This window comes from Verticillium dahliae, genomic scaffold (genome assembly GCF_000150675.1).
Source record: "Verticillium dahliae VdLs.17 supercont1.17 genomic scaffold, whole genome shotgun sequence".
NCBI lineage: Eukaryota > Fungi > Ascomycota > Sordariomycetes > Glomerellales > Plectosphaerellaceae > Verticillium > Verticillium dahliae.
The window spans coordinates 172650-196303 of record NW_009276936.1 but is presented as its reverse complement, the minus strand read 5'-3'; the positions used below and the strand labels follow the sequence as shown (position 1 = coordinate 196303).

The 23654-nt window shown below is 59.1% G+C and overlaps 8 protein-coding genes across 8 annotated transcripts; 6 read left to right on the top strand and 2 right to left on the bottom strand.

Moving 5' to 3' along the window:
* Window positions 1–2429: 2429 nt before the first annotated feature.
* Window positions 2430–5399, top strand: VDAG_07545 (uncharacterized protein; the record flags this gene model as incomplete). The annotated part of the gene is made up of 3 exons (XM_009656450.1): window positions 2430–3410; window positions 3491–5236; window positions 5310–5399. Exons 1-3 carry the CDS (start codon window positions 2724–2726, stop codon window positions 5397–5399), a joined length of 2523 nt encoding a protein of 840 aa, XP_009654745.1. The 5' UTR covers window positions 2430–2723.
* A 1150-nt stretch (window positions 5400–6549) lies between these two features.
* Window positions 6550–7917, top strand: VDAG_07544 (non-specific lipid-transfer protein; the record flags this gene model as incomplete). Its single annotated transcript, XM_009656449.1, has 1 exon — window positions 6550–7917. The coding sequence occupies one exon, from the start codon at window positions 6550–6552 to the stop codon at window positions 7915–7917; it is 1368 nt and encodes a 455-aa protein (XP_009654744.1).
* A 1151-nt stretch (window positions 7918–9068) lies between these two features.
* Window positions 9069–10419, top strand: VDAG_07543 (uncharacterized protein; the record flags this gene model as incomplete). The annotated part of the gene is made up of 5 exons (XM_009656448.1): window positions 9069–9260; window positions 9322–9463; window positions 9692–9743; window positions 9799–9981; window positions 10032–10419. The coding sequence occupies 5 exons, from the start codon at window positions 9069–9071 to the stop codon at window positions 10417–10419; spliced, it is 957 nt and encodes a 318-aa protein (XP_009654743.1).
* Window positions 10420–10650: 231 nt separating this feature from the next.
* VDAG_07542 (3-oxoacyl-[acyl-carrier-protein] reductase) lies at window positions 10651–11525 on the bottom strand (the record flags this gene model as incomplete). The annotated part of the gene is made up of 2 exons (XM_009656447.1): window positions 10651–11380; window positions 11464–11525. 2 exons carry the CDS (start codon window positions 11523–11525, stop codon window positions 10651–10653), a joined length of 792 nt encoding a protein of 263 aa, XP_009654742.1.
* Window positions 11526–12264: 739 nt separating this feature from the next.
* VDAG_07541 (BTB/POZ domain-containing protein) lies at window positions 12265–13803 on the top strand (the record flags this gene model as incomplete). The annotated part of the gene is made up of 1 exon (XM_009656446.1): window positions 12265–13803. The coding sequence occupies one exon, from the start codon at window positions 12265–12267 to the stop codon at window positions 13801–13803; it is 1539 nt and encodes a 512-aa protein (XP_009654741.1).
* A 777-nt stretch (window positions 13804–14580) lies between these two features.
* Window positions 14581–17237, bottom strand: VDAG_07540 (uncharacterized protein; the record flags this gene model as incomplete). The annotated part of the gene is made up of 4 exons (XM_009656445.1): window positions 14581–15525; window positions 15629–16291; window positions 16373–16697; window positions 17176–17237. 4 exons carry the CDS (start codon window positions 17235–17237, stop codon window positions 14581–14583), a joined length of 1995 nt encoding a protein of 664 aa, XP_009654740.1.
* Window positions 17238–17282: 45 nt separating this feature from the next.
* VDAG_07539 (uncharacterized protein) lies at window positions 17283–21694 on the top strand (the record flags this gene model as incomplete). Its single annotated transcript, XM_009656444.1, has 8 exons — window positions 17283–17306; window positions 17411–18909; window positions 18979–19272; window positions 19394–20005; window positions 20082–20280; window positions 20375–21022; window positions 21122–21430; window positions 21506–21694. The coding sequence occupies 8 exons, from the start codon at window positions 17283–17285 to the stop codon at window positions 21692–21694; spliced, it is 3774 nt and encodes a 1257-aa protein (XP_009654739.1).
* An 828-nt stretch (window positions 21695–22522) lies between these two features.
* VDAG_07538 (uncharacterized protein) lies at window positions 22523–23579 on the top strand (the record flags this gene model as incomplete). Its single annotated transcript, XM_009656443.1, has 2 exons — window positions 22523–22879; window positions 22989–23579. The coding sequence occupies 2 exons, from the start codon at window positions 22523–22525 to the stop codon at window positions 23577–23579; spliced, it is 948 nt and encodes a 315-aa protein (XP_009654738.1).
* Window positions 23580–23654: the final 75 nt, after the last annotated feature.

Genomic DNA, 23654 nt, shown 5'->3' with positions numbered 1-23654 from the left:
CTGGAACCCACAGTGGGCGGCGATGTCGGCGGAGGCCCCATAGTGGAACGGACAGTTCTCCGTCTGCTATTTCATGATGCCGTTCCACGATGCAAACACAAAGGTGGACAGGTAATGCGAGGAGGACATTGACAATAATGACAGCCAATGTTTGTGTATCGGGCACATCGGATCTTGTGTGGATCTTCTGGAAACTCTCGCTTGTTCTCTCGGCCGACCTATGTATGGAATGTGACGCCGTGCGCAAGCGAAGACAAAACAGCCGAATTGACAGTTGGCACTGCCGTGGAACACGTCCAGAAAACAGACAAGTCCTGGGCGCCACCTCAGCTGCGGAATACTGGTTTCCCACGGCCGGGGGCTTGGACACCTGGACACCTGGACACCTTCCTGATGTGAGGCTAGTGGTGTCTCATGCGACGATCATGTCTCGGCCAAAAAAGTGACACATCGCCTCCGCCCAAACGACCGAATCTTGAATACTTCTCTCGGCCGACTTGTCGGCTGCTCCTTCTCCGCAATCTCTGTTTGGTTATAGATCCTTCAGTCTCCGGCCAGTGATCCGCAACTTCTTGGTAGTTCCAAATGAATTGCGGTGGTAAAGGCTGACATGGAGAAAGATTACTTTCGCAGGACCTCGCAGGACCCTGCGACTAGGTCTGCTTGGGCAAAGACGCCCGAGATGAGCAGGGGCACGGCATGAGATGACTGTACGGGCAAGCCATTGATTGACAGGGTCCTGCGCTGACCTCCAAACTCGACCTGCCTGCCGAGGCCGTCAGAGATGACGTGATGTGCCCGGAAATCTCCTAGCTTTCGCTGCTTCGAAATCCGCCACCATACGAAACGAAGCTCTCGAAAAGGCAACGGTGTCTCTCCCTCTCCCTCTCATCGAACCAGCACGAAGCAAAGAACGCATCTCGCGCTAGGCTCTCATCGTCCGATAAATCGCGTGGCGTTCAGGTTGCCTATTGTTCCTGAGACTTTTGAGGGAACATGGACGGACATCTTCGGAAGGCCTGCATCCCCTGGCACCCTGTGGCTTCTGGATTTGCTCAGGCATACAAGTAAGTAGTGACCATCGGCGCAGCCCCGCTGCTAAGCGACGTTGACTAGGGCCGATCATTCAGTCTCTTCCTTCTCCAAGCCGGACCTGGGGAATTTGGGGGAACTTTTGAAAGGTGGATGGGGGTGGGCGAAGAGCACCAGGAGGAAGAGACTCTTTGGGAGGCAGAATGCCCCTCTTTCTGTTAACCGCCCCCTCCCCCCTCCCCGGACAGCAAACGACGACAGGCGCGCGACCTGCCGGGCAAGCGGGCTGCCGGCTAGTGAGGACCCGGTTCATTCCCTGTTTCTAGTGCCTAGGTGGGAGGTCGCGTGGGGGCTTGTTGACGAGGCTTGGAGGCGCACATGTATGTAGATTGCCTTGGAGAAGGCCGCCGCATGTCAACTGAACGACAGCATACGGTCTGGCCAGTTCCACCGCCGGTTGGAGCCGCGACCGGGGGTCAGGGGTGGCAGTGCAGCCTCGATGTCAGGTCCTGTCCGTCCCATCTCGGACATGCCATCCAACATGGCGCAAGCGGCAGCTGTTGTTTTTTTCTGCCCGATATTCCCGTGTACATGTAGCAACTTGTCCTCACCGACCACACACACACAGCACACCTCCAGGGAAGAGGGGGATATCGAACGAGGAACCTCACTACCGTCCGAAAGAGCGTGGTGACGGAAGAAAAATAGGGGGGGTGTGGTGTGCGTGAAGCAACGCTAACCATCGAGCCATCATAACCCTGGCGCAGAGCTGACCACTCCGTCGTCGAGCTACGTTCTCTTGCCCGGGCTGGCGCCCATCTTGTTGCATTTCCTGGCATTGGTACTTCTGTACCTCGTCTCCGATTGTTTCCTCCTCAAGGCAACATACACAACCAACTGTGTCGCGACGACAGAAGAAGCTTGGATCATCCGCCTCCTCGTGCTCGACCGAGGAAAGCTTCTCCCTTTGTTCAGTCATTCGTCTCATCTGTCCATCCCGTCTTTTTTTTTCCTCCCGAGCTCCTTTGTCCTGGGACCTCTTCTCTCGCCACATACATCATCTCGCTCCCCCTTGCCAATCGGGACGGACACCAAATTTCCAAAAACTTGCAAATCACACACTCGTCGCCCCGCGCGTCGCATCGGACCCCCACGACCGATCTCGACAATACCGGCGACCACCCACTGCCCACGCTCGTATTCCTCCATCGTTTTCTGGGCGACATACAGCTTCCTGTCCGCCAGGCCCAGTCGGTGGTGCACTGTCATTCAACAGCCACGAATGACTCGATTTGCTTCTCCTCCTGCAATCCACAGGTTCCCCAGAGATTTGGGCTCCGAGGTGCCACACCCCCAACCACTACTTCGGATCGTCGCGCCCAGCGAATGACTCGCCCATTTGCGTGTGCATCCTGGGCCCCAATGATCAAGCTCGACGTCGCAGCTCTTCAAACGCTACGAGCAACAGTCTTCATTGAGGGAAAAGGAGGGGACGAGGAGGGGGGGAGAAGCCGTACCGTGTAACTTGCACCAGGCCAGGCCCTGTCGCCCAGCCTGAGGCGCTCGCTGCCCATCTCGCGTGCGCAATCCTACGGGGGGGCCTTCAGACTACTACACTGCAGTCGCAAACCTTTAGATCACGGCTGCCCAGCCGTCAAAGGGCTCCAGGCATGTCTGCATATGTGACCGACATGGCGACGCCGTCGGCAAACCACGCGCCCGACGTCAGCACGCCTGGTCTGGCTCCCCATGCCGCCGCCGCCGTTGCGCCGATGGGGCTCTCGCCGAACAGCAGCGCCTACGATGCACAAGGGCTGCCCATGCACTCGCCGGTGCCACACTCGGCGGCCCATGCGACGGCCTCGACGCCGACATCGACGAACCCTTCGGCCGCCCGCAGCGTCAAGCGACCGCGACCCGTCAAGTCGTGCACCGAGTGCCGCAAGCGCAAGCTCAAGTGCGATCGAAACCTGCCGTGCGCACAATGCCAGAAATCGCATCGAAACTGCAGGTACTCTGCAGAACACGACTCGTCTGCCCTCTCCGACGCCTCCGACGCCGAGCCAAGCGACGCGCAACGGCCGGCGAAGCGCAACTGTGCTCCAGTGGGGGTTCAAGGAAACAACGCCGGGAGCGCCAACCTGGGCCCTCCCTTTTCGTCCGCGCGCAACGGGGATATCAATGGCGCGTCGCCTCTGCAGGAGCTGGCCTCTCGAGTCGATCGCCTGGAAAACCATGTGCTGATCAAGAGCCCCTCGGCCGCCGAGATGCCCCGCCTGCCGCTCTCGCCGGCCACGATACGAGGGCTGACCGTCAAGCACGGAGCTCTCCAGACGCGGTTCTTCGGTCAGAGCAGTGTGCGCGTCCTCATGAACCTGGTAAGAGATCATACCATGCCCAACCTTGTCGCGTGATCCACCGCTGGCCTGTTGGAATCGCACTGACCCTTTGCCGACAGTTTGACGAAGCCAAGGAGTTCTTGGCCACCCACGCTGACTCGGCCGAGTTTCGCGATCTCATGTCGGCCCTGTCGCGACTGCACAAGCTGATCCTCGACTCGTACAAGGAGTCGCTCACGCCCATGACGGTGTACGTCGAGTCGACGACGCCGGTGCGGGGTCGAATGCAACACGTCCTGCCCAAGCGCGAAGTCTGCGACAAGCTGCTCGGGTCGTACATACACACGACCGAGACGATCTACAGGATCATACACATGCCCACTTTCATGGCCCAGTACGAGATGTACTGGGACGGAAAACTGCAGGGCGACACATTTCTGCCCCAGCTTCTGGCCATCTGCGCCACGGGTTCGCGGTTCGAGGCCAAGTCAAAGGGCCTGCGCAAGAGCATTGGCACCGAGTTTGACGGCGTCCACATCCCGACGGCCTGCGAGCTCGTCAAGTCCTGGCTCCACAGCTTAAAGGGCAAACAGCTGATTGACTTTACGACGCTACAAACGGAGATGCTGCTCCTGCAAGCCATGCGCATGACGGCGGCGAGGCCACAGGTCTTGTGGACGCAATTGGGCGCCATTCTCCGCATGGCCATGACGATGGGGATGCACCGGGATCCTTCCGAATTCGAACCCCAAATCCCCGTCTTCTCGGCCGAGATGCGGAGGAGAATGTGGTTCTCCATCCTTGAACTCGATCTGCACGTCTCACTCGTCTGCAGCCTGCCCTGCTCGATCCGGGAAGGCGACTTCACCTGCAAGCCGCCCAGCAACCTCGACGACAAGGAGCTCTTCCCCGAGATGGTCGAGCTGCCCCCGAGCCGACCGATCGACCATGGCACAGATAACCAGATTCAATGCTACGCGGCCATGACGGTCGGCATTCGTCTCAAGGTGGTGCACATGCTCAACCGCATCGACTCGATCCGCGACTACAACGAGGTGCTCGAGCTCGGGGCCAAGCTCGAGCTGATCTCGGAGGACATTGGCTATCTCTTCCCGCGGAACAATTCGCTGAGCGACAGCGAGCAAAGCAAGATGTGGCGGTGCCGGGTCGTTCTCGACATGCACATCCGACGGCCACTGCTGGCGCTGTACCGGCCCTTTGCGCTGGGCTCGGTGGATGCGCCGGCGCAGATCACGCGGGCCTACCTCACGTCGTCCATGGTGATCCTACAGTACCTCGACGAGCTCGACCCGATGCTGGCGCACTACCAGAGCGTCAGTGACATGTACCACCTTGTGCTCAAGCGGGACATGCTGCAGGCGTCGCTGAGCCTGTGCTACTACATCCGTGCCGGCCTCCAGTCGAACGCGGGCCCCTACAGCAACCTCAAGCTGGCGGCGCTGTCGCCGGAGCCGTTTGACGACGCGCGGTCGTACCGGGCCGAGACGCCAGCGCTCTGGTCACCGGTGCGCCTCATCAAGACAGTCGACAAGTCGATGGACCTGCTGATGCGCAACGTCGGCGGCGGCGACGTCAAGGATATCGTCGCCCTGTCGGTCGTCCTCGCGTCGGTACAGACGACGGCACACGAGCAGAAGCTGCACGAGATCCGGCGCATGCTGACCGTCGTGCTCGAGACGTGCATGCGCGCCACTAACACGAACCCCGAGCTCGTCCATCCCCCGCTGCCTCACCCCCCGCCGCCGCTGTCGATCAACAACAACCATCCGTATCTCCAGGCCCAGGTGCCAGGCCAGCAGCCTCCACACTACATGCTGCACCCCAACGCGATGGCGGCGGCGCCGGTAAGTGTAAATCGGGGGTGGAAGCTCTGGCAGGGGTGGAACTGGGCTGATGATGACTGGACGGCAGACGCAGGATGAGGAGACCATGATTTGGGACCTCGAGGGCCTCGACCCGAGCTGGAATCTGTACTGGGACCAGATCATGCCGCTGTGGTCGTCATGAAGCGCCGTGGCTTGTCGTCAAGGCGGTCGTTTCCTCCGTTTCGTTTGGTACGAATGGTTTGATACGAATGTTGAGGCATTGTTTGTTGGAGATGGTTGGATTTTTTTTTCAACATGCACCATGGGAATGGTGCAGGAGGAAGAGAGCCAGACAAGGGACAGAAGGGGCGATTTTGCATGGCCGGATGATTGGCGCACAACATAGAATCCAACCCAGCACACGCAGGATATCTTTTGGGGGGGGTGGAGGCAGGCACGATACCAACTTCTTTTTTTTTCTTTTTTCTTCTTCCGCATTTGATTCATGTTGACTGCTTTTTCAACCTCCTCTTTGCTTCTATGTAAATGGACTTTTTTGGGTGGGCGACAGGGCTCAACTTTGGTACAATGTGACGCAGTCGTCAAGGGCACAAGATTCTCGGGGCACAGGCGGAAGAGTTGGGCGAGCGATTGTTTTAGTTTAGGTGGCCACCAAAAGCCGATGATTCAGAGTCGTGTTAGCTATTAGGGTAGCAGCAAAAGAAGGAGCTACTCGGTTTGCAACATCAGTATTCACCTTGGCTCCCTTCCTCAAGTGTCAGGCACGTGTCGTTGAGATGACTTTCCTTCACAGGGACAACGGCGGCAAGAAGGCGCACCCCACATCAAGGCAGGCTCCACGATATGGATTCCCCAAACGGCAAGTTCGCTGTAGACTGCGGGGAGGCAGGTGGGGGGAAATCTACCTCGGCAAGCCAGCTGATTGGCCCAGCTATCCCGGCTTGTGTGGGCTTCACCTGTCTGATGGAGAGCGCGAGCAGGTCGGACAGGTCGGACAATCGGGGTCAAGGGGGGGAGGCAGGGGCGAGGGAGTCGTGAGGGAGTCGCGAGGCGGTTGGGGCCTCGGCTCCCCGCATCGTTCGAGTCGGGCCTGGCGTCCGGCGCCTGTGGGGAAAAGGTCCGTCACGCTGGAGAACCTCATCCTGGCTTTGTAGGCCAAACGGTTTATCAGTCGTCGTGTCGCTGTTCCAACTCGGCGTCCCCTTTGCCACTCACATTGTCACCCGCCCTTTCTTGCTCATCACGGACCTCATATACATCTCTACCCAGTTCATTTTCCAAATCCACGGCCATCTACACGATCACCTGTCTCCTTCCAATAACCCAACAAGATGGCGCCCAAGCCCAAAGCTCCCAGCTACGTCCTCGGCGTTGGCATGACCAAGTTCATCAAGCCCCGTGGCAAGGTCGACTACACCGAACTTGGTTTTGAGGCTGGCGTCAAGGCCATGCTCGATGCCCAGATCAACTATGATGATGTCGAGCAGGGCGTGGCCTGCTACTGCTACGGCGACTCGACGTGCGGCCAGCGTGTTTTCTACCAGTTTGGCATGACCCAGATTCCCATCTACAATGTCAACAACAACTGCTCCACAGGCTCGACCGGCCTCGCCATGGCCCGCCAGTTTGTGAGCTCGGGCGCTGCCGACTGCGTCCTCGTCGTCGGCTTTGAGAAGATGATGCCCGGCAGCCTGCAGAGCTTCTTCAACGATCGCGAGAACCCCACCGGCACGACCGTCAAGATGATGGCCGAGACGCGCGGCATTACCAAGGCCCCTGGCGCCGCGCAAATGTTCGGCAACGCCGGCCGCGAGTACATGGAGAAGCACGGCGCCGAGGCCCGCGACTTTGCCGAGATTGCCCGCGTCAACCACGAGCACTCGACCCGCAACCCGTACTCGCAGTTCCAGGATGTCTACACGCTCGACCAGATCCTCGACGCGCCCATGATCCACGCGCCCCTGACCAAGCTCCAGTGCTGCCCGACCTCGGATGGCGCCGCCGCCGCCGTCGTCGTCTCGCAGGCCTTCCTCGACGCCCGCCCCCACCTCAAGAGCCAGGCCGTGCTCATCGCCGGCCAGTGCATGGCCACCGACGCCCCCTCGCTCTTCTCCCGCAGCGCCATCGACCTCATGGGCTTCGAGATGACCCAGCACGCCGTGCGCGTCGCCGCCGCCGAGGCCGGCATCGACGTCGCCCGCGACGTCCAGGTCGTCGAGCTGCACGACTGCTTCTCCGCCAACGAGCTCATCGTCCTTGACGCCCTCGGCCTCGCCAAGCCCGGCAAGGCGCACGAGCTTGTTCGCGCCGGCGATATTACGTATGGCGGCCGCTACATCGTCAACCCCTCTGGTGGCCTCATCTCTAAAGGTCACCCCCTCGGCGCCACTGGGCATCGCCCAGTGCGCCGAGCTCGTCTGGCACCTGCGCGGTTGGGCCAACAACCGCGCCGTCAAGGGCACGCGCGCCGCGCTGCAGCACAACCTCGGCCTCGGCGGTGCCGTCGTTGTAACCGTCTACAAGAGAGCCGACGGCGCCGAGGCCCCCGTCGCCGACGACAAGGCCGTTGGCAGGGCCAACGGCCTCGGCTACAACCCAGCCGTCGAGGCGAGGGGGTTCACCAAGGAGGAAGTCAAGAAGGTCAGGAGCAGAACGGCGAGCAGCGACTGGGCGCTGCAGGACACGCAGGCCAAGGTTGAGGCGCGGTTCTGAGTGTTGTCAAGCTGGATATCGAGCATAGAGTGCATGTAAAATTGTATACGAGCATAATGATTGGATTGAAAGATGCGACGCTACATGCCTGTTTGCAGGTTCATCAGCGTTTAGGTCCATGCTTGATGGAACTCTCCAGAAAAGTGACCTGTGACAATCCCATCGCCACGATCCAAGATTGGTCGAGACTCAAAAGGAAGAGGACTCTCCCCCCTCCAACGTAGTCTCGTCGTACATAAAAACCAGCCCCGTGTGGCCCCGAATCGATGTCACGCACAGGGCGTGTCTCAAGAGCTTCGAGAAGGGGCTCGGAAGCATCCCCTCATCCGTCGATCATACCCGCCACCTCCCCAGCTGCTTTCCTCTGCAGCCCCATCGGTAGCGCCGTCAAACATGTCGGCCAGAGGAGATCAATCTGGAGGCTTTCTTTTCTCGCGTCACTCGTACGTCTACGGCATGAGGAGGCTGGCAATGAAGGGTTCGCTAAGGTAGGGGCTACGGCGAGGTGGTATCGATGAGTCTGTGAGCCTGTGAGCTGGTCTTGGGCCGTTTTGTGCCGCTTGCGAGGAAAGAGATAATTGTTTGACGGCTCGCTCTTCGCCATGATGGACTGCCTTTATTTGGATCTCTTCCTGCTTGGGTCGAAGCTCACGCAACCGAATCGACCCCATTCACTGAAGCAACGACCTCATGACTTCTAGATCCACCCGACTGTCGCTGGCAGAAGTCGGGCTCCCAGTCCTGTTGTGCTCTGTGCCTTCCTGACTGAAATCGCATTCGCCTTCTTTCTAGGAAGGAACCTGACAGCACTGGTCGAGGCAGGTGCCATGCAACTGAATCCAGAGCAGGCTCTTTCCATCCTGGACCTGAAGAGGTCCTTCCTTCACTACATCCTGCGCCTCTCCCACTTCTCCCCCAAATAACTGTGCCCGTCGATGGCTGCTTCGTCTCTCCCAGAACAACAACAACGACAGTATCAGTGCCTCTTTGTTTTGGATTCGCATTCGATTCTCTCCACGGCATCGTTCCTCTCAATCGCATAGTGTCCCTCCTCTGGCATCCGGCCCGGTGCTATATTGCCAGGAGTATCACTAAATCACAACCTCCCCGTCATCCTCACTTCCGAGAGCCAGGCATCATGACGAGCTCCATCTATGCCCGGCAATACGAAAGGCAGACCCTAGATGACTTTGACCGCAAGTTGGGGCTGGGTGTATCAATATGCATTATGATCATCGCTCTTCTGTCCTTCGTCGCCAGAATTCTGTGGTCCAAACGTCGAGGTCACCGCATCCTCAACCTGAACTTTGCTTTGATTGTTCTCGCTTTGGTAAGAACACGAAAGGAAGGGAACCATTCCACAAGACGTTGTTTGGCTGACTCGTGGCTAGATCACGGGGCTTATCGCTATTGCTCTCTTCATCAGCTTCGCTGCCGCGTCGAGTGCGGTGTGGCTTCTCTACAGCCTCGGTCAATTCTTCGCATCTATAGCGACAGGATTGTCCGCCGTTTCGATTGTCGGCGTCTTGTTCAGTAATTCACGAAACACAGGCTCCTCTTTGCGTGGCTTCCTGAGTCTGCCCCTCATTCTAGTTCTCGCCTACCTGATCATCTCGTTCTGGCCGCTATATTGCGGTTGGCTCCCGTCACCAGCAGCGCCCAAATTAGCAAGGGCCTTTTCTTGGGCTCATGGAGCGTTGTTGGCGACAACATTCTTGCTCCTCTTCGTTGCTTCAGCTCTTGAAAAACCTGGCCCCACAGGAAAGCAATTCTCGACAAGCCATTGTGCTTTGGTTGCCATCTTGTACCTGATGTGAGTGCTCATCGACTGCCAAGACTTCCGCCTGGATTCGACTGACGAGAAGCAGTGTCATCTGTAACGCACTTTCGAATGCTTACTATATGGCACGCCACTCTGGCGAACTGTACAACAAAGGCGGTAGGAACGAGGTCTATACCAATTACGTGGATGTCTACGTCTACGTCTATGACGCTTATGCCTACGACAACGGCGAACGCTCCCCTGGCGTCACTGCAAGCATCCCCGCCCTGTACGTGAGACTTGATTCTTGGAAGGTTACTCGACTGACTCTCTTGCCAGCTTGATTTTCCTCACTGCATTCGTCACTGCCGTTTTCCAGCCCCAGAGTAGCCCAGCTAAGCCTGAAGAGACCGAAACCAAAGAGAACCATGCTGCGCCAAGTGACCAGGTTGACGGTCCAGCGTCGTGTCCACCCAGCACCAAAGGCAATCCCCATGACTCGATGTTCATCATCCAGGGGGCCAGGGTGCCTGGGTACCGAGAATCGACAGGACAGGACGTTCGACGCGCTCGTGATTTCCACCAGAGCCCTCCTCCCACCGGTATCCTCAGGACGATTAGCGTCGACGTTGTTGTAGAAGACCGGGAGGAGGACGAGTGGCATGATGCTGAGGGACAGCGTGGCCCTCGGGGCTGGGAGGCCGCGCTGCGCCGTGGCCCGCAATGATGGGCGCAGCTCGGTCTCCGAGGTAGTGAATGAGATGTTCTCGCGAGGTCTGTTGCTGGAGTTGTGCGCCAGCTGATATCCTAAACGGAGAGCCGTGCCGCAGGGGTGAACGTCCTACGAGAATAGTGCGGGCAACCAAACAGTAGCATTAGGTAGTATTTTCGATGAAAAGGATTCTACACAAGGCCCCTCACTGCTCTACCGCCTGTGGAGCTGTCGAGCTGAAATGTGTTATTTGAGCCCTCCACTCAACAAGATGCTCTGACCCGTCATGTAGCCTGTTCTGCACAGCATGGTGACGACATTGGCACACTCCTGAGGCGTGCCCAGGCGGCCGACGGGAATGTTCTTGACATCGCCGGGGGTGCCCTCGACCCTCTTCTCGTCGGGGATCATGCCGGTGTCGCCGATCATGGCGGGGGCGACGTCGTTGACGGTGATGCCGTCGTTGGCGTGCTTGGCGGCGAGGTTCTTCATGAGGCCGGTGAGGCCGGCCTTGCTGGCGGCGTAGTGGCAGCCGTTGATGCCGCCGCCGATGGCCGAGATGGAGGAGACGTAGACGATGCGGCCCCAGCGGCGGGCCTTCATGTGCGGCACGGTGAGCTTGGCGAGGAGAAAGGCGGCGCGCAGGTTGATGGCGATGGTGTAGTCGAACTCGTCGAGCGAGATGGCCTCGAGGCGGGGGTTCGCGCGGTTGCCAAAGCCGGCGGTGCCGGCGTTAGAGACGAGTATGTCGGGCGCCGGGCGGCCGTGGTGGGCGGACAGGGCGGCGAAGAGGGCCTCGATGCTGGCCTGCGAGGCGAGGTCGAGGGCGTGCACGGAGACGTGGGACGCCGGCCGGTCGGGGGACGCGGCGCGCAGGGCGGCCACGAGGCGCGTCACGGAGGCGAGGTTGGTGGTGTAGGTCAGGGCGAGGTGGGCGCCCTGGGACCAGAGGTCTGTTGCGCAGGCTTTGCCGATGCTGGGTGGTGGTGGTGCTCTTGTTAGCCTGCGGGGACGGGGACGTGTGGGCTGGAGAAGTGGGAGTGGAGGTGTGAGCTTCACCCTCCTGAGGCGCCGGTCACGAGGGCCAGCTTGCCGTTGATCTCGTTGTCGATGGGCGGCATGGTGGGGTGTGTCGAGCTGGTGGGGGTTCTGTGCAGTGAGGTCACGGGAGAGAAGAATGGTGAGATTTTAGAACACGGTGAAGTGGTTTATGGGCATTGATGAGAGTGCGATGGCTACTTAGGGTGACCTGGCTGGCTGATCGAGAAGAGGGGTTCGGGGATCCGTCGGCGCTGTGTGTATAATGGTGGCAGCCCACATGATGGTGGCAGCCCACATGATGGTGACAGCCTTCTCCGAGCGGCCCCAGATTTTAGGCCACGGAGAAAAAGTTCAAAGCCGTAACTGCAGCTCCCTGGATTCACCCTACGTTTGACGAGGGCTTGCTGATGTTCAGATGTGTGTAAGATATTCCGGGGAGTGTGAAAGTTGGGAATGTGGGCTGTGTTGTCAGGTCGGAAGGGATAAACGCATATGCAGATATCCATCTAAAGAGATCAAACCCCCTGAACCCTGCATACGACGACGACGCATCATGTTGCTCCGGCCTGCCATTCAGGCACTTGCTGAGATGGCCCAGGATCCAGCTCCGGCTCCCCATCGCAATGCCACCACCTAGCCAGGTTGATGCTCCCATTGACTCGGGCCAGGCCATGACCTTTGGCCATCCCTTCTCAAGCAACATGCAGGGTGAGCCAGCGTCCCTCCCTCCACACACCCCCCCCCCCTGGGAGATCACGCCATGAACCAACGGCTGCGCATCTAGATTTCAGCATTGCGACAACGGTCGACGCTCCTGCCATGGCTTCTGGCGCCTCTCAAAACGGCATCACGCTCAGCGGTGACCCCTCGCCTTCGACAACGCCGACAACCTTCAGTCTCCCCCGCGCGCGCAGTCCGCCAACGACACAGAAGGACGTCATCAAGATCCCGCGCATCCTCCCCCACGAGCGCGTCTTCCCAATCCAGATCGGCTCCCAGCTCTTCAAGCTCTCGGGGGCCTCCATATCCTCCGACGCACCCTCGTACTTCTCCCAATACTTCTACTGCCAGATCAATCGCGCGCAAGAGACGGGCGAAGACTTGTCGACGGCCATTCGCACGCTCTACATCGACCGCGATCCCGAGACCTTTCACGACATATCCCTTCACCTCCAGGGCTACCACGTTCAGCCGCGCGACGGCACCCACTTTGTGCGCCTGTTTGCCGACGCCCAGTTCTACAGCTTGCCCAAGCTCATCTCCCAGCTCTTTGACGAGTCCATCTTCATTTCCATCGGCCACCGCGAGTTCCAGATCCCGCGCGAGCTCTTCAACGACCCGGGCAACTCTCCCAACTTCTTCACCCTCGGCTTCGCCGTCTTCTTCTCCAACCCGAAAGATCTCTTCCCTGGTCTCGAGCGCGAGCATCTCATCCGGCCCCCCTCGATCCTGCCGCCTTCGGTGCCCAATCGCTCGGCCGACATCTTCGCAGACCTCGTCCACTTCCTCAGCGGCTATCCCGTCCACATCCGCAACGAGACGCATCGCGCCGACCTCCTCCGCGACTGCCGCTACTTCAACTTCAAGGGCCTCGAGCAACGCCTCATCCCCCACACCCTCTCCTACAACCAGACGCGCGCGCGCCACGAGATCCTCCTGCGCCTCGAGGACATACTCAAGAGCGGCATCTCCATCACCAACGACCAGGACCCCGAGGACCCCGTGTCGGGCCGCGTCACCTACGCCCGCCCCTTCACCGACCCCCACCCGGCCGACCTCATCCTCGAGATTGCCGCCGACGAGGCCACCGTGCTGCACCTGACGCCCGACGGGCCCCGCGTCGAGTTCTTTCGCGACACGCGCTCGCGCGTCGCCCGCCTCTTCGAGGTCCTCGCCACCAAGCTCGACCTGCCGCCGACGACCCAGCCCCTCGGCCTGCTCATGGCCACCGGCGGCCGCAGCAGCCAGCCGCCGACCCCGGGCCACACGCCGCTGTCCGACGACCTCGTGCGCGTCGCCTTTGAGGACGACGCCGACATCACCCTCAACGGCAAGGCACACAGCCTGCCGCTGTCGGCCGACGAACACCCGTCGTCGGCTTCCCCGCCCGTGGACGCCGCCACCGAGGACGTCTTCGGCCCGCGCAAGCGACGCCGCGTCGACAGCAATGGGACATCCGCCACCGCCGCCGCTGCCGTGGACGACCAGTGGGTCATCTCGGCGGGCCACTGGCGGCTGCGCATCCGCGGCGCGCAGGGCGGCAAGAGCGACGTCGAGGCCGTGCTCGTGCCGGTCAAGCTGGAGGCGTATAGCAGTGAGAGGTCGCGGAATGCGAAGAGGGGGTTCCTCCGGCGGTGAGGGGCCTTTTGCCCTTCTGTGTCCCCCAGTCGGGCGACCCCTTGGGTTAATGTGAGGTGTATCATGGTGCTAGGATGTGACTGGCAGAACGATGGCGTTTACGGGGACTGGCTTTGGCTTTTTGACGGCGTTGAAATCCTTGTATACCCTGGCGAAACTTACCATGTGATTTATGAGACATTCTGGACATTCCAACCCTGTATCTTCTTGATCTTTTGTGCATTGGCTCTTTCTAGGACTGTGGAGTGCTTCGTGTACGCATATGTTTCGCCAGTCATCTGTCGACTAAGCCAGACGCAAGGACGAAGCTGAAGAGCTATAATCAGTCACTTCAGGTCCTCGCTTCCCGGAATGCCGTGCCTGTATGACGCCGGTGTCATAAACCTGGCACTCGGAACGGTCACCGTCAAAAAAACCGGCAGGGCCTCTCCAGAGCAGCCGAGACGAAGACAGCCCGAAGCATAATCATGAAAACATCAATTACCGGCGTCACCGCCTTGGTCTCTACAAGCCATGATAATCATATCTCAATCCTCCCCAGAACAAATAACCTTCCCCCGCTGGAAAATACAGAAAGGGGAGGGCACGGAAATAATCATCCCAGCCCGTGACGCCATGCATCCCCAACGCCATGCGCAGAAAAACAAATGCATGGAAAGGAAGGAAAGCAAAAAAGAACGAGGCCTCGCGGGGCCCCCGAGATCGTCCAACGCCGCGCAAACATGAGCCACCGTACTGTCGTGATATACACCGGCCACGCCACGCCAGGACGGTCCCTCACCGCGCGTGACGTACCCGCCCCGCCGCCTTGCTCATGCTCGTGGGTTTCGCCTGGGGCTGCGGCGCGCTGAGGTCGCGCCTCTCGCCGGCGCCCTCGACCATCTTGAGCCGGGGCGTCACGGCGCCCTGGGCGGCGCTGCGGGCGCGGCCGCGGCGCTCGCGGATGCGGGCGAGGGCCTCCTCGCGCGTCATGGTCGGCGTCATGGCCGGGTTGTTGACGTCAAAGGACGAGTGGGACTCGCCCGAGGGGGTGCGGCAGCGGGCGAAGCGGGATGCCGGCCGTTCGGTTTCGTCGTAGATGGGAATCGTCGTTGTCGTCGTCGACGTGCGGTAGCTGGTGGCGACGGATGTTGTTGAGCTGCGCGGCGAGCGCTTCCTTGGCGGTGAGGCGACTTTTGGCGCCTCTCGTTCTTCGGCTTCCCTGACCTCTGCTTGCTCATCCCCTTCTTCTTCTTCTTCCTCGGCCTGTCCGACTTCGTCAGGCACAGTAGGTATGCTGGGAAGCGGAGCGGTGTGTGCATCGCCGTGGGGCGCGTTGAGCAGAGAGGCCAACGACATGCGCTCCTGCGCGAGGAGGGCAAAGGCGGGAGGCTCGACGGAGGGGGTACGCGCGTACATGCGACGTTCTGAGGGTGCGTCTACAGGACTAGCCGGCTCGCTGGCGTCGTCCACCTGGACTTGTAGTTGCTCTTCGATCTGGGTGTCTTGCTCCTCAGGTTGCACGGCGACGTCGACTAGGTCCTCCATCTGCATGTCGATCTCTTCCACGACTTGCTCGTCCGTCGAGTCCTCGGCATCCTGCTCCATAATGTGCATGGCCGCGCCTTCTGTCGCCGCCAGGACTTGGGGCCTCCTCCTGTGAGACGGTACGGAACGTCCCCTCCTCGGGGTTGAAGATGGTGCTGCGTCGGGGCTGGCTTCGCTTCCTGACGGCAGGACGTTCTGGCTTTTTGAATGTAGACTCGGAGTCTCGAGATGAAGGTCGTGTCGGCGAGGCGGACTTGGGGGTGAGACCGAAAATGGCCATCTCGGCGGGGCCGGTGACGTCCTGTGGCGCGACGAGGATGCGACGAGGCGACATCATGCTCTTCCTCTTGAGCGACCGGGCGCCCTCGCAGGCCTTGAGCTGGCACTCTGCCTTGAGAAAGTCAATGGTCTCGTAGGCGCGCTCGGCGCGCTGGTGCTCCCACTCCATCTTGCGCATCATCTCCTCAAACTCGGCCTCGCTAGCGGCGCTCGAGACGACGTCGGCCGTCGACAGCGAGACCCTGGGCTTCTTCTTCCTCGGCGACGCAAACTCGTCGTCGTGGTCCTCGTTCTTGGGCAGCGGGATGCGGCCCTCGGCGGCGATGCGGGCGACCTCCTCCTCCTTGGCGAGGTCGCGGAAGGTGTCGCGCTCCATGCGCATGGCGTCGCGCTCCTGCTCGAGGACCTTGATGCGCTCGAGGGCCTCGCCGAGCTTCTCCTCGAGGCTGACCATCTGGTAGCGGGCGGCAAAGGCCTCCTGCTCGCGGGCCTTGCTGCGGGCCTTTTCGTTGTCGAGGTGGTCGGAGACGGAGCGCCAGCCGTCGCGGGCGGCCTTGAGTTCTTCCTGGAGCTTGATGATGGCGGCGTCGTTTTTGAACGTCTTTTTGCGGGCGTGCTTGATTTCCTTTTCCCAGGCGGCCTTGGTGTGGGCGTACGTCTCCTTGGCGCGGCCGTGTTGTTCCTGGGGGGGTCAGCTATTTTTTTCCTTCTCTTTCTTGGGGGGGGGGGGGGAGAGAGAGAGAGAGAGAGAGAGAGAGCATACCATGACAGCCTCGAGGCGCTCGCTGACGCGCATCTCGCGGTCGCGGGCCTTTTCGAGCTGGACTCGCAGGACCTTGGTCTCGTCTCGGTAACGACGCATCTCGCCCTCGGCCTCCTCGCGGCCGAGCATGGCTCGCTTGAGGGCGGCGTCGGCCGTCTTGCGCTCGAGCGACTTGGACTGCATGGCGAGGGTGTTGAACTGGCTGATCTTATCGTGCACAGGGCTGGAGCGGAGGTCACTTCGCAGCGACGCCATAAAGGTAGACTCGCGGTTGGCGCGGTCGGGCGTTATTGGATTGAGGGGCCCGCCCGGCGAGCCCAGGTGGCTGCGTGGTGAGTCCATTGTGCAGCGGCGCAGGCAGCGTCGTGGGCCGCACTGGGGAGGAATGTAGCGGTTCTGGTCTCGGGTGTGGTATGTTGTGAGGCCTGGTTGTCTGACGTGGATGATGTCGATGCTGGTGCTGGCATGGAGTCCCGACTGAAAGCGGCTGGAAGAGGGCGGAGGTATAGCAAGATTTTGACTTTTGAGTACAGACTAGAAAGTGCTATGGATGGACGGGCTGTCTTCAGATGGTGGATGGAATCTCGTTGGTGGCCTGTCGTGTCGTGTCGAGCATGTCGGCTGTGGATGAATGGATGGGGGGGCTGCTTTAGTGTCGAGCGTGTTTACCCCATCTTTCCCTGTCAGTTGCTGTTCCATGCTACATGGGGCGAGTGTGTTGCCACGGTGATGGCACGTGATTTTGTCAGCCCTGTCAACGGCAACGGCTCTCCAGCATCTGGCCAAGGCCAAAGGGTACGTACCAAGCCTCCCCACCAGCCTTGCCGCTCTTGCTCAGCCACGCCTCAGTAGCGACCTTTCGCATGCTGTACTTGACGGCTATCCTGACATCAATCGCTTCTGGCCCAAGATGCTTCAGACATACGCGATACCTGTAACCTCTGCTGGATTTAGGCATGTTCTCCAAGCCTTTGGATATCAACATATTTTGACATTTGGCGAGATCTACGAGCGTTGGTATCCTCTGTCATTCAACAGGCAGGATTCAAACCAGGTCGTATTTCAAGGATCAAAGACCTCGTCTCTCAGACACCCATTCTCAAGTCACGACACAAAAGAGGTCTCCGGACGATCAGAAATGTTCACATCATTACTGACATTGCCGCCGACCATAACGGGGCCTCGCTGTTCGATGACTCAGTACTGGACCCCTTTATCTCCACGGCATACAAGCAGGCTTCGGTCACAGCCCTGAAACCATACGGGCTGCGCGCATGCGAATTTTGGAACATCTGGAATCTTCTTCAGGCCGATCTTGCCAGCCCTCAGTCAAAGTTGAAGTCGCCCTCGACCAGCGAGGACTGGCACTCGGCAGTTGCACGGCTCTTGGCATCCTTCTTCACCGAAAAAGTGACGCTAGCCATTTCTTCGCTGAGGCTTTCTGTTATGCTTCCTTTGAAGGGCGGTCTGTGGGTCGCTGCCAACGACGGAGTGATCTATCTGCCAGCAACTGCCGGGATCTCAATCCCGCCGGGCGTTAAAAAGCATGTCCTAGACCCCACAGCTGTTGCCAATGCGGACCGCAGAGCTCTCTTCGAGCATCTAGGGGCGGTAGAAGCATCTGTCTCGGAGGTACGCAAGTCCGTCTTGGAGGCTCTGTACAGCCCGTCTTCGCCCAAACATGTCGACGTCGAGAAATCCAGGGCCCAACTCCATTTCTTGTACCTCTCTCACGATCGCAGGCAACCCGGTGAAAGGCTCGGTCAGATGTTTCTCTACAAAGAAAACAATGCCACTGGGAAGACAGGAGAAGAAGACTTCTACCTGCACGGTAGTAACCCATACGGGCCGGAAGCTCTTCTCGGACCAATTGGTACTTGGCCAGGCCTTGAGGTCACGTTTCTTCATCCAGCATATCTTGAATCTCCACCTAGCCCCCCGACTGCAGGTCATCCCTCGTGGAAGGTTTGGCTCTATAATTACTTCGGCGTCCGTAGGAGGTTGAGGCTTATCTCTCGGGACCGACGCGAAATTTCGGGCGAGTTTGCCTCTGTCCTGGACTACCGCCCGGATAAGTGGCTGGGCCTGTTCGAGTACCTCTGGCAGCACGAAGAGTCATTGTTCAAAGACAAACACCATCTCAGAGAAGAGTTGAGCGGGCTCCCGGCATATGCGCTTTGTAAGCCTCCCTTGGAGATCTCCTGTTATTTGAAGGACTCGTATCTGCCGCTACCACACCTCCAACAACAATGCCGGCGCTTTATGGGAAATGACTCTACACATTTCCCATTTCTCAGTCTCGGAGGAACTGAGGATGAAGAGGCCTTCCTTACAAAGTGGCTGTTCCTCCACACAAAATTCCATGTGCGCAAAGAGGACGACACACGGTTTCTCCTGGACATGCTCCTTCGAATATCGAATGTCGACTCCGCAAGTGCGCTGGCCGACAAATGCCAGACGATAATGGATATATATGGCGCCATTGAAACTAAATTCCAGGCCGCTACAGATCGACAAGCTGCCAAGGATGCCATTGAGTGCGTAACTCCAACTCTCGTGGACCTTTTTTGAGAGCTCTTGATAATTGACTGTTTCGCTTCCTGTAGGCATTTATTCTGGGAGACTGAAGAGGCTGTCATCCTGATCCCCTCACGAGGAGCATCCGAGGCGGCCTGGACGGTTGCCAGTTCTTGTCGCTGGAAGGCATCACCCGACATGGTTTCGTTATTCCCACTCGAGCAACTCTATTCCCAAGTGGGCAGCGAGGACCAAATGATGATTCTTTCACGTTTCTTTTCGAAAACACTCAAGATTGATGATGTGTCCTGGAGGGATCTGCAGGGAGAGCTGGCGAAACTAAGGGATCAGGGCTGCGATGACCTCGACCGCATCCGTGGCGTGTACCTGTACCTCGCGAACTTGAAGGTCATCGCGTTCCAAGACGAACTAAGGCAAGATTCTCGGGTTGCAGACTCGAAACATCAATTTCCTCCGCGCAAGTACTGATTTGCATGCAAATAGGCGAACATTCGAGGACAACGCCCTTATATTCGTCGTGAAGGACGGTCAGGCCGGCTGGTACAAGACATGTGACTGCCTGCGGTCCAGTACGACAGATATCAGTGGCAAGGTCACGTTGAATGATGACTACGAAGACTTGAGAGAGCTGTTCGTGGAAAATCTCGGCGTCAAGACGCTAACACTCCAGATGGTATATGACGAGCTGCTGCAGACAGACGCGCAGGCGTCGACTGACGATGTCAAGGCCAAACTCTGGTCGCTGAACGCGCTCTTGCAGACAGAGCAGGAGCTCCCTGACCCTGTGCCGCTCCGTAGGATACCCATTTTCCCCGTGAAGTACGCGAGTGGCGCTACAGCTGAGAGGACGATCGAAACGGATTTTGCCATCGTCGATAACGAGTCATTGGCGGATAAATTCAGGAGCCGGATCAAGTTGCTCGACTTCAGCAGAGAGGAGGTCCTGCGTCTGAAGCCTTTTCTCGGATGGGTTGGACTCGCGAATCGATATCTGTCAGCTGCCGTGAGGGAGAGCACGTCGGTTGCCGAAGCCGACTCGAGGCCCATCTCCACCCCAAACCACGATATCAAGCGGAAAGCGCATGCGATCTCTCGGTGAGTGCCCGTTTTGACTCTGGCTTCTTTCTGATCATGTTTACTATGTCACTAACTCGCCGACGTACTCGTCCAGTATCGCGGCTCATTTCAACAGTCCCCGATACAAAGCCGGACCCAGCGAGTTGTACCAGCTGCTGCGGAGCGCTGTGACCACTGAAACCACCGGCATTTCGTCCGTGCTACGGATATCCCAGGACGGGCGGTCTACGGAGCTAGAGACTGCGATTGGTGACCTGCACATTGATGACAGCTCGTCGCACCTCTCCTTCTTCGTGCCGAGGCACAAGAAGGCAAGAGAAATCTGCTACCTGAGCGCCCTGCCCCACAAATCTGGCGAGTTGGCTGATGCGGGATTCTGTGACCCAGATCCCTGAAGCAGTTGAGGAATCCGCGGTCACGGCACTTGTTACGATTTTGGGCGCCGATCCAGCGTCGGTCGATTTACTTCTTGAGCGCCTCGGCATCATAAACATATCTATCCAGAACGAGGACGTGAATGTGGCCGAAGATGAGGAGGATGAAGCTTCCGTTGCCGTAATAGGTGACGATGCTGAATCTTTGGTGCAGCTCATGACGCCGGACACGTCAGCGAGCGAGCGAGGACCGGCCATGGCGACCGAGATCCGACTGGCGCCCCTTTCTGGAACGCATCCCAACTTGTCGAGCAACGACGTTGAGGTCACGCACACGGTCTCTCGACATAGCCATATGGCCTACCATTCGGTCGTCCAGCCACACTCTACCCTCCCAGCATATCATGCGACGAATCTTCAAGGGTCAACAAGTGAGGATGCTCAGTACCTTCGGCTGCTGACGAAGGTCGTCGACGCGGCGAGGCAAGCCGTGTTCCCGTCGCAAGGCATCTTTGGCATGAGCAACCTCCGAGACGCACTTCTAGAAAGACCAATCAACGCCTGGCACGGCGGTTTTGACGGCCCCGGCAACGAGAGCCGGTTCCGCTCTACGAGTCAACTTGAGCCTGACGGGGAAATTGGTGCCGCTGGCGAGCTATACGTGAGTTTCCCCTATACCCAGAGACTTTGCACCCAGCCAAAGTCTCTGGGCCGAACAACCCAAACCAAAAGCTGACAAGATGCACTCGGTTCCATACAGGTCTTTGAGATGCTGTCCCGACTACTTCCCAGCCTCCACGGGTGGAGTCGCGATAACTGGCAGAGCACGATCCGGCAGTACGTCACGCTCCACCCGGATTATCAGGACATGCCGCCATGGAATGGGCAAGAGACGGCCGACATGACGTATCAAGACGTGCGTGGCGAGCTCACAACATGGCTCGAGGACCATGGCTATCTTGACGGGGAAGGGTGGCGGGATGCCCGGCCGAAATACTACATCGAAGTCAAGACGACCACGGGGCCTTACAATACGCCCTTCTACATGAGCAAGGCTCAATACCAGCGGGTACGTGACGTCATCAACCCTTCTGATGGTGCCCCTAGAGCCGCTGTTGGATTGTTGCTGACTTGGTCCTTGTAGATGCAGGACATTCGCAATGCGCGTGGGAATGATGAGGTGTACACGCTCCTACGCGTATTTAGTATCGAACGTGGCGGCATTGGGCTGTGCGTGTATATGGATCCGGAGAGGCTGAGGGCGGATGGCCGTCTGGAGTTTACTGGGGAGACGTGGTCTGTTGTTCCTTCGGCGGAATCACGATGGATGTGAAGCCAGGACTCGTATTGTGATAGCTGTGGCTTGTTAGGTTGGCCTGAATGATTCTCGCTGATAAAATCGGGAACCGTCCTCGCCACTGGTTGTGTTCTTCGTAGCCTCAACCACCTCCTGCACCCCGAATTGATGGTGCGTTGGGATGACGGAGTCGAGGATAGGTCACTCCAATTGAAGAACTACAAAATTGGATGTACGAGCTTCGACGTTTCCTCATTGTACTCTGATACGGTTCGAAAACACTGAGGTATGCACTGTGGTCGTGTACTGGTGGCTGCGTTGTACTGCTAAGCCACTACCCGCATGAGCCCCTCAATCTCGGCTCATGCCAATAAGAGTTGCGAGGCTCTGGGACCATCTACCTTGGGTACCTAGGTACCTATATACCTATCTACCTACCTAGGTGCCTTATTTAGGTACCTTAGTTTGGGAGAAGCTCGTAAACCCCTTGCTGGCAATTGACCATCTCAGAAATACACTCCCCTCAGAGATCCCCGAAGCAGGCCCTTGCGATCTTGTACTTGACCCTGGCCTGCTGTCGTCAGTGGAGCACTGCCCCATTTCCAGACCATTTCTTCCTTATTCATCTGCCGACCCGTAGAAGCCGTGCTGTCGTCCTCGAACTGATCCGCCTGTCTCTCGGATGCAGGCCATCCGGCACCCTATCAGATTGCTCCCAATCCCACTTACACGTCGCCGTGCCGGACAGCTCGAAACCCAGCTTTATTCCTTCAACTCGACCCGACACGTACCCTCACCAACAGCTTCGCCTCCTTCGTCCTCGATCTCCAATCCTGCAGTACAAGACCGACACCGCTCGCAGCCATGGCCGAAGCAACCACCGCCCGGCAGCGGAAGAAAGAGCCCGTCGCCGTCCCCATCGTCCCCGATGAAGAGTGCGGCTCCGAGGTCGAGGACAACCTGTTTGCCGGCACCCCGTCCGAGAAGCTCAGTCGCAAGACCAAGGCCAAGGCCAGGTCGGGAACAAAAGCCAAGGCCGCGCGGACGGACGACGGCGAGACCGATGCCTTCAGCCCGTTGATCGACGTGCTGCGCGTCCTCAGCTTCCTCGCCGTCGCCAGCTGCGCCCTGAGCTACGTCATGAGCAGCGGCGAGAGCTTCACCTGGGGCTTCGACGACAAGCCGTGGTACCTGCGGCCGTCGTACTGGAAGCTGCGTTGGGTATGCATCTCTCTCTCTCTCTCCCTCTCTCTCTCTCTCTCTCCCTCTCTCTCTCCCTCCCAGCTATCGCCATGTGTCTCCAGGCTCCCAGCTGACCGACGCGCCCCAGAACGGCCCCCTCTACCTGACCCCCGCCGAGCTCCGCGCCTACGACGGCACAACCCCCGACACGCCCATCTACCTCGCCATCAACCACACCATCTACGACGTGTCGGCGAACCCGCGCAGCTACGGCCCGGGCGGCAGCTACCACCTCTTCGCCGGGCACGACGCCTCGCGCGCCTTCGTCACGGGCTGCTTCGCCGAGGACCGCGTCCCCGACATGCGCGGCGTCGAGGCCATGTACCTGCCGCTCGACGACGCCGACGTCGACCGCCACTGGTCGTACGCCGAGCTCGAAGCGCTGCGCGCCGCCGAGCGCGAGGCCGCCGCCCAGAAGGTCCACGACGCCCTGAAGCACTGGGTTGACTTCTTCGGCAACAGCGACAGGTACCAGCGCGTCGGCTACGTGCGGCTCCCTGAGGGGTGGCCTGCTGGGACGCCTGTGCCCCGCCTGTGCGACAAGGCGCAGAAGGGCCGCGTCAAGAGGAAGCTGCCGGGCGAGGAGGAGGAGGAGAGGAAGGCTAAGGAGGAGAGGCGGGCGGCGAAGAAGAGGGAGAAGGAGGCGGAGAAGGCGGGTAAGCCGTGGCTGAAGACGTGACGTGCACTGGATGTCTGGATAGTTGAGAAGATACAAACCAACGAATGGATTCACAACACCCCGACCTTGATGACA